The sequence below is a fragment of the Hemiscyllium ocellatum genome, chromosome 15, assembly GCF_020745735.1.
Source record: "Hemiscyllium ocellatum isolate sHemOce1 chromosome 15, sHemOce1.pat.X.cur, whole genome shotgun sequence".
Lineage (NCBI taxonomy): Eukaryota > Metazoa > Chordata > Chondrichthyes > Orectolobiformes > Hemiscylliidae > Hemiscyllium > Hemiscyllium ocellatum.
This window is the reverse complement of record NC_083415.1, coordinates 14,029,652-14,038,710: the sequence shown is the minus strand read 5'-3', so window position 1 is coordinate 14,038,710 and position 9,059 is coordinate 14,029,652. Positions and strand designations below refer to the sequence as shown.

The window sequence follows — 9,059 nt, the reverse complement described above, 5'->3', positions numbered from 1 at the left end:
GTGAGAGTTATAAATTAGATAATGGCATAATTTGTCTATTTTGCTGGCCTCCCCAGTAATTGAGTTGACAAAACCTGAGATTCCTTTTTCTGATTCCCAACATATGTTTATTTCCACAGGAGATTCATTATTACATGTTTTCCAGTTTGGGGTTCACAAGAAAAGCTGTTTTTTCATTGCTCCACTTCAACAGGTCACTTCAATAAAGTGGCATTGGGCTCTCTGGATTCTTTAATAACCTATGGATTATTGAATCTCTTGTCCTTCAAGTTTTCAGTATCAGCATTTGACTAGTGGTTTCTATCTGAGTTCCACAGTAATAAGATTATTCTAAGTTAAAAATCACACAACACCAGGTTATAGTCCAACAGGTTTAATTGGAAGCATACTAGCTTTCGAAGCGATGCTCCTTCATCAGGTGATTGACAATTGACAAGCTAGTGTGCTTCCAATTAAACCTGTTGGACTATAACCTGGTGTTGTGTGATTTTTTAACTTTGTGCACTCCAGTCCAACACCAGCATCTCCAAATCAAGATTATTCTAGGTTTGTAGTTACACAGTAAGCCACAACCTTGTTGAAACATAGTGATGACTGAGACCAAAAGCTCCAGAATGATAATTTCACCTTTAACTAACGGTTACACATAAAGGGTAATCCATGAGTTACCAATCATGCAGTTAAATTGAAACACATGGAATTAAAATCTGTGAGGCAAGAACAAATTAGCTATTAGAAATAATGATGAGATGTTGTAATTTTCAGAAAATGAACCCAAATCAAATACAATTCATTAAAGATAATTATAATCAAGTGTGTGAGGCACTGTAAAAGATGGGAAGGAAATGGAGAGAGAGAGAGAGAGACTGAAGATGCATGGAATAAAACACGTTTAATTGGTAACATAATTTATAAAAACAAAGTCAGAGGTCAAGTGAAATGGATTTTGACATTTTAACTGGTGAATAAATAAGCTATTATTTCAAAGTTTTTTTCATTCTATTTGTGAGAACACATACTGTTATTCTAAGAGTAGAAGAAGAAACTAATGAAGGAATAAGTAACATGGATGCTATGATCTTAAGGGAGACTATTAACTTTTAACAAAAGAAACTGAAGTTCCAGTCATACAGTGAAAATTCCCCCACAGATTTAATGTCTTAAATAAAAGCTTTTACTGTGCAAAAATCTGAAAAGCAAGAACTACTACTTTAGCAATATATTTTGCAATTATTTTAAGCCTGATAATCTCAACAGACTACGTCCTGGTTTATTTTATTTCTACCTCAGAATTCCTCAAAATTCTGTAACATTTTGTGGGTTCCTTTACTTTTCATGAGTCCCAACCAATGTATGTCACAGCTGTTAGGAACTGATTTTGAATCTCCACTTTTCCAGTCTGGCAGTTAGATTTTCTGAACTCTCTCCCTCCCTCTGTCTGTGACTGTGACTGTCAATCTCTCTTCTACTGGCACATCTCTTCACTGGCCTTGCTCAACAGCTTCAACAATTTAATTTGTCAAGTACTTTCAAATGTGGGTCACCCTCAGAATTCTGCTTCATTACTCCAGCCCAGGAACATCTCTGATTCCTAACAACTACTGTGCCCCTTGTTCTGGCTCAGGGCAGATACAAATTTGCCTGTTCACAGCATTCCAAGATGACTCTTTGTTTCAAATGAAAAACATGGATAAAACCCACCTGAAAGGGTACTTTGCTGGCAATATCACAGGTGGGCCACTATCCTAGATGGAGATTTAAAACCAATGTTTTTTTATTTTTAAAATAACCTTCTGATTATGATACCCACATGAATAATTTATCTTTATTGAAATAATACCGCTCATAATGGATTTACTGATTTCAGAAAGAAAACCCATGTTTACAAGTTACTTTCTGCTCCTTTTATGTGGGTGATCTACTGTGGCATCTACATGACAATACCCCACTGGATAACATTACAACTTCAAAACATTTTCCAAGAGTCAAGAAGCCAAAGTAGCCATAAAAATCATAGGTGTAAATATATTTTTACCACCATCCCCAGCAACACAACAGAACTTTACTTTGGAATTGTAATTCCCCCAAAGTCTATTCTCCCCAAACCAATTGCAATATTTTATTTTTCTCAAAAACCTTTAATCCCAAGGTATAAGCTTTACTATTGCGTTGAATCATAAAATTAGAGATTTTCCTAACATGGATGCAAATATAAAATGGATTTACTCTCTTCATCATGAATCAAGATCAAACAATTTTTTCAAACAACACTTATCAACAACAATCATTCATATTTGCAGTAATTCTTTAAAGGGTCAGGTAGATCTAGCCAATCGATCGCCAGTCTATGCATTATACATTTCTGAACAAGCTGACGACACAGTGTCTGTAGAGATGGAACTGCAGAAATAAAAACAGAAAATAGAAAATGGCATTATTAAGTGATATATTCTAGAAGTATCAATTCATTTGATATATAACTCTCAGTTAGGAGCTATGTATTTAGCTGTTTTTCATGAATGTTTGAACCAGGCACACTAACAATTGACAAGAGCCACAAATCCAAACAGTGACTTGATTGGAAGATAGTCACTTGATCTTTTATGAAAATTGCTTGTCTCTCTAAAGGGTTGGAAGGGAGAGTTTAAATCTGAATTCACACACTTCTTGGCTTTATGTATTGCTATTGCAAATTACCTTTGTTTTATTATACCTATCAGGTTTTGTTCCAGTACAGTGTACACAAGTAGCTATTTCACCATTCAGTCTGGTGCCAGAGCATAGCAACATTTTGCAGGCTATCTGCAACAAATCTTATTCTTACATATCTAATAATCATTCTGCTCTTCTAAAGTTCGATTCTAAGTCTATCAAAACAACACTTTTCACTGTATCTCGGTGGATGTAACACTAATCAATTTCCCTAAATTTAAACATGACTGTGCAGTCGTGCTGTGAGCCAATTCAACTCAGCTATTAATTCAATTTATAATACAGCAAAACACTGACAGACCAGTTGTTGATGATGTTATTAATAATTTGATTGATTAAAACGTACTGCTGTAGCATAGATTAAAAAAAACTGAAATCTGGAAATATGAAGCGAACAGAATACACTGGAATTATACAGCATGTTCTTTGTATGATATGTTATACATTAATTTTATATTGTAGTTAAAATATTAGAAAATGTGCATTATCAACATAGATTCCCTATTTATATAACAGACATGAAGTGAATGCTGAAATAATCGACTACAATATATAAAGGTTTTGAGTAAACTTTGCTTTAGATTCACTGAATATAGTTTAGATGCTTACATGACTTCACTAAGTTTGGTTTGTAAAATACAAAGTAGTACTTCTTCAGAATTTCAATAAATCAAACTAGTTTCTATTCCAGTGTGTCTAAGAGGTAAAGATGCAAAATGTTTTATGCATAGTCAGTCAGGAGTGCAGCCAAAACATTAACCATTGAACAATTCTATTTGAAAGATTATATTAATGTAATAAAATTGATTAGATGATACTTACAACCATAGTCCACTTGTATAATCCTCACAGTCTTAGTGGAAGCAAACACATCTACAACAGCGTAGAGAGGCTGGTTAATGGGAATTCCTCTGGCACAGGGACCCATGTCTTCCCCATTGATGACAATGTGCATTTCACCCATATTAGCGTGCGTGGTGTACAAGACCCCAACTCTGCTTCCTCTGGCAGTTGCAGGAAGAATATTCGTCTTATACAATTCATCCAAGAGGTGACTGTACCTTCCTGGCCTGCTTCTTCCGACCAACTTGTCCTTGGGGATCCTACATTTTCCAATTTGCAGATAGGCCTCTGTAGAACAGAGTGGCTGTGGAGCAGGATTGGATTCCTGATCATCAGTGGAGACCTTATTGTGATTCCTGGTTATTGCAAAAACCCAACTGCTTCCCATGTTTACTAAATCGGGAAGAGAATATTCAGGAACTGATTCTAAGTTTTTTGGATTGTGCGCTGTCAAACCAATCCTTACATTCCCACACCACCCTAATTCTTTCTCTGCAATTTCTATCAGGAAAATCTTATCAGGATCTAGAGGCTCTTTACTGAAACAAACCCCATTCCCAAAGCTGTCTGTTCTTGTCGCTTCGGTCTGAGAAGCATCCAGTCTCACGTTGGTTCCATGGATATTGTGGAAGCGTATATACGAATCTGACACTGCAGCCATTTCTGTGATCCTTATTGCTTCTGCTATTTTTAACCACAGAAAGAATTTGTGATACGTATTGGGTCAGAGGCTGACAGCTGGTATGGAGAAACTGATATAACAGAAGCCTACATACTAACCCTGCTCTTTAGCAAGATGTTTCTAAATGAACTACAAAAAGTATAGAAAAAAAAAGCAAAATGCAACAGGTGCCAGAAATCTGAAACATAAACAGGAAATACTTTAGTCAGGTAGCCTCTTGTGGGGGGGAAACAACGTTCATTGGCGGATATTTCCTAAGCTGTTGCAGCCTTGTCCAGATATAAGTGGGGTCCAAAGGTCACAGAAAAGGTTTGGGTCAAGATCCCTATGCAACGTACCATCTTATAACTTCTCCCATAGAGGGCTTGTGAATCCATCAGTGACTCCATGTGCCTACCAGGAGAGCAGTTTTAAAAGGCAATATCTTTTTAATAAGAGACTTACAACCCCCACCCCCACCCCCAGACCATTACCACCATCATCAAAATGTACTTTATTCATACTACTTATAAAGGCACATTAAACGATTGTTCAATGTTGACATTAAATAAGGTGCAAACCTTAATCCGTTTCTTCCAGTGCTGTTTGTTACTCATTACATTTACAAATACAGTAAATAGTTGCACTATTTATTTCAGGTCAAACATCGAGCTACACGGATTTTATCCAGTTTCTGGACCCTCAATATACAAAGCTGTGATCTTTCCCCATTGAGACTCAGTGGCAGCTGCTCCAAGCTTTATTATGACAGTGTGTTGCTGGAAAAGCACAGCAGGTATGGCAGGATCCGAGGAGCAGGAAAATCGACATTTTGGGCCAGAGCCCTTCATCAACAAAGAGACTGGATGCCTCAGGGGTCGAGAGATAAATGGGAGGGCGCTGGTGTTGGAGAGAAGGTAACTGAGAGTGTAATAGGTGGATGGAGGTGGGGGTCAAGGTGTTAGGTTGGAGAGGAGGGTGGAGCGGATAGGTGGGAAGGAAGATTGGCAGGTAAGACAGGTCATGAGGATGGTGCTGAGCTGACAGTTTGGAACTGGGGTAAGGTGGGGGGAAGGGAAATGAGGAAACTGGTGAAAGATTCTGAGGCGGAAGATGAGGCGTTCTTCCTCCAGGCGTCAGGTGGTGAGGTAGTAACGCTGGAGGAGGCTCAGGACCTGCATGTCCTCGGCAGAGTGGGAGCGAGGGTTGAAATGTTCAGCCATGGGGCGGTGGGGTTGATTTGTGCGGATGTCCTGGAGATGCTCTCTAAAGCACACTGCGAGAAGGCGCCCAGTCTCCCCAATGTAGAGGAGACAGCATGTTAATTAGATTACTTACAGTGTGGAAACAGGCCCTTCGGCCCAACAAGTCCACACCGACCCGCCGAAGCGAAACCCACCCATACCCCTACATTTACCCCTTACCTAACACTACGGACAATTTAGCATCGCCAATTCACCTGACCCACACATCTTTGGACTGTGGGAGGAAACCGGAGCACCCGGAGGAAACCCACGCAGACACGGGGAGAACGTGCAAACTCCACACAGACTGTCGCCTGAGTCGGGAAATGAACCCGGGTTTCAGGCGCTGTGAGGCAGCAGTGCTAACCACTGTGCCACCGTGCCGCCCAAATCTGGAGCAACAGATATAATAAATGACGTGTGGAAGTGCAGGTGAAACTTTGATGGATGTGGAAGTCTCCTTTGGGGTCTTGGATGGAGGTGAGGGGGAAGATGTGGGCGCAGGCTTTGCAATTCCTGTGGTGGCAGAGGAAGGTGCCAGGAGGGGAGGTTGGCTTGTTAGGGTGTGTGGACCTGACCAGGGGATTATGGAGGGAATGGTCTTTGCGGAAAGCGGATAGGGATGAGGAGGGAAATATATCCCTGGTAGTGGGGTCCAATTGTAGATGGCGGAAATGTTGGCAGATGATGTGATTTATGCGGAGATTGGTGGAGTGAAGGTGAAGACCAGGGGGGTTCTATCCTTGTTGTGGTTGGAGGAGTGGGGCTTGAAGGCTGAGGTGCAGTGTGTGGATGAGATGCATTGGAGGGCATCTTCAACCATGTGGGAGGGGAAATTTTGATCTTTAAAGAAGTCACACTGGCACCACTCCCCACCTCTTCCTCTGCAACATTGATGACTGCATTGGCGCCACCTCCCACAAGGAGGTCGAACAGTTCATCAACTTCACCAATATATTCCACCCAGATCTTAAATCCACCTGGACCATCTCTGACACCTTCCCTTTCTAGACCTAAATCTTCTTTAAAGACCAAACTTTCCCCTCCCACGTGATTGAAGATGCTCTGCAATGCATCTCATCCATGTCCCGCATATATTTCCTCTCCACCGTTATCCGTTTTTCGCAAAGACCACCCCCCTTACCTCCATCCAAGGCCCCAAAGGAGCATTGCACATCCATCAATGTTTCACCTGCACTTCCAGACATGTCATTTGTTGTATTCATTGCTTCTGATGTGGTCTCCTCTACTTTGGGGAGACTGGACGCCTTCTTGCAGAATGCTTTAGAGAACATCTCTGGGACACCCACACCAACCAACCCCATAATCCCATGGCTGAATATTTCAACCCTCCCACTGTGCCAAGGACATGCAGGTCCTGGACCTCCTCTATCCCACTCCCTCACCACCCAACGCCTGGAGGAAGAACTCCTTATCTCCCACCTCGGAACCCACAACCCTAGGGTATCAATGTGGACTTCACCAGTTTCCTAATTTCCCCTCCCCCCACCTTACTCCAGTTCCAACCTTCCAGCTCAGCACCACCCTCATGACCTATCCCACCTGTCAATCTTCCTTCCCACTTCTCCACTCCAACCTCCTCTCCAACCTATCACCTTTATCCCCAACTCCATCGACCTATTGCACTCTCAGCTAACTTCTCCCCACCCCCACCCCCATCTCTTTTATCTCTCCACCCCAAGGCTCCCAGCCTCATTCCCGATGAAGAGCTCTGGCCCGAAACGATGATTTTCCTGCTCCTCGGACACTGCCACACCTGCTGTGCTTTTCCAGCAAAACACTCTCAGCTCTGATCGCCAGCATCTGCAGACCTCACTGTCTCCAGTAAGCCCATCAGCATGGAATTTGGCAGTCTGCAATATGCTGTTGAGGACAAATTGAGGATAATGTGTGGAGGACGTAACTCTCAGGAGATGAGGAAGGACCTGCTGGTGGAAGTCTTTCTCACTACTTGTCAAGTTCCATCTTAGTGTTTGTTTGAAAGCTCTGGTGAAGAGGTTTTTTTGGAAGTTTAGATTAGATTAGATTAGACTTACAGTGTGGAAACAGGCCCTTCGGCCCAACAAGTCCACACCGACCCGCCGAAGCGCAACCCACCCATACCCCTACATTTACCTCTTACCTAACACTACGGGCAATTTAGCATGGCCAATTCACCTGACCCGCACATTTTTGGACTGTGGGAGGAAACCGGAGCACCCGGAGGAAACCCACGCAGACACGGGGAGAACATGCAAACTCCACACAGTCAGTCGCCTGAGTCGGGAATTGAACCCGGGTCTCAGGCGCTGTGAGGCAGCAGTGCTAACCACTGTACCACCTTGCCGCCCAGGTATTCTGCAAATAATTTCAAAGCGGTTCAGGGAAACATCCAACAGGATATATCGTCCCTTTCTCTTTCAGGGCCTGAATAACATTATGAGTCGACCACTAGTTGATAGAGTCAAGATTAGAGTGGTGCTGGAAAAGCACAGCTGGTCAGGCAGCATTTGAGGAGCATGAAAATCGATGTTTCGGGCAAAAGCCCTTCATCGGGAAATTATAGACCTATCGTCAAAAGTTTTTTGCATGTAACAAACACTACATTGGAAAATAGGCAGAAACATAGTCACCAGGATACATGAACATCAACTAGCCACAAAAAGACATGACACACTCTCACTAGTATCTTTACATATAGATGAGGAAAGACCTCACTTCAACTGGGACAACATATCCATCCTAGGACAAGCCAAACAGAGACATTCCTGGAAGTATGGCATTCCAACTGGAACGCTATCAACAAACATATTGACTTGGATCCCATTTACCACCCCCCGAGAAAAAGAAAAGGAAATGACATCACCACAGGAAATGACATTGCCGACCCAAGAAAACCTAAAAACATAAATATAAAGCAGGCCATATGACCAGTGCTTCATCTGGAGGCTCACTGACGAGGTTACCTCGTGTGGTAATGAAATCTGTGAAAACTAATCTTGCAGCTCAGCGAGCAAACCTACATCCAGAACCTCAACCTGGGCTACAAATCTTCTCAAAACGTGCTTTGCATAGACTCATTCAAAAGTAATTGGTGATAATGCAAGTCGAACTGAGTGGAACATGCTATGGAAATGTGGCCAGACCCATCCTTTGCATCACGGAATGAATCTCAGTAATGCCACTCAATGCTTGCATACAGAGGAATTGCACTTGTTGAAGCTTCTAGGCAAAAAAAGCCTTCATGATGAGAGTAATGCTGGTTCATTTCTCACCTTTCGGCTAAAGCTTTGTTATAGTGTTTCTCTATGAACACAGTCCATTTTCGACTTCCATATAAAATGGATAATGGCTCAGGTGACTACAAGTGGGGATGGGCTAGACCTGTGCCACATAAATCATGGTTCACTCTTGCCGCAGCTTACTTTGGCAGCTTGGACTGCTCATAGACATACGTCACACTGTACATCAACAGTGGATCTGAACATAAGTAGACAACGTTGTTCAACATCAGCAGTATCAGGTTACATTGCACAGGCTACACATTTTTAAGATTATCTTTAAGACCAATAGTAAGTCAGCAACTGTCAGTTTGAAAA

The 9,059-nt window shown here is 42.0% G+C and overlaps 1 protein-coding gene across 1 annotated transcript; it reads right to left on the bottom strand.

Moving 5' to 3' along the window:
- Positions 1-1,153: 1,153 nt before the first annotated feature.
- On the bottom strand, positions 1,154-4,221 carry neurl2 (neuralized E3 ubiquitin protein ligase 2). The gene is made up of 2 exons (XM_060835973.1): positions 3,535-4,221; positions 1,154-2,400 (listed from the first exon to the last, which is right to left on the bottom strand). Exons 1-2 carry the CDS (start codon positions 4,214-4,216, stop codon positions 2,285-2,287), a joined length of 798 nt encoding a protein of 265 aa, XP_060691956.1. The 5' UTR covers positions 4,217-4,221; the 3' UTR covers positions 1,154-2,284.
- Between the last annotated feature and the right edge of the window lie 4,838 nt (positions 4,222-9,059).

What these genes read in the sequence shown, in the direction of transcription:
- neurl2 (XM_060835973.1), bottom strand. Translation starts at nt 4,216, where the DNA reads ATGGCTGCAGTGTCAGATTCGTATATACGCTTCCACAATATCCATGGA. An exon ending in TATACAAGTGGACTATGGTT is followed by an intron (nt 2,401 to 3,534) that starts GTAAGTATCATC and finishes TTATTTCTGCAG; the next exon opens with TTCCATCTCTACAGACACTG.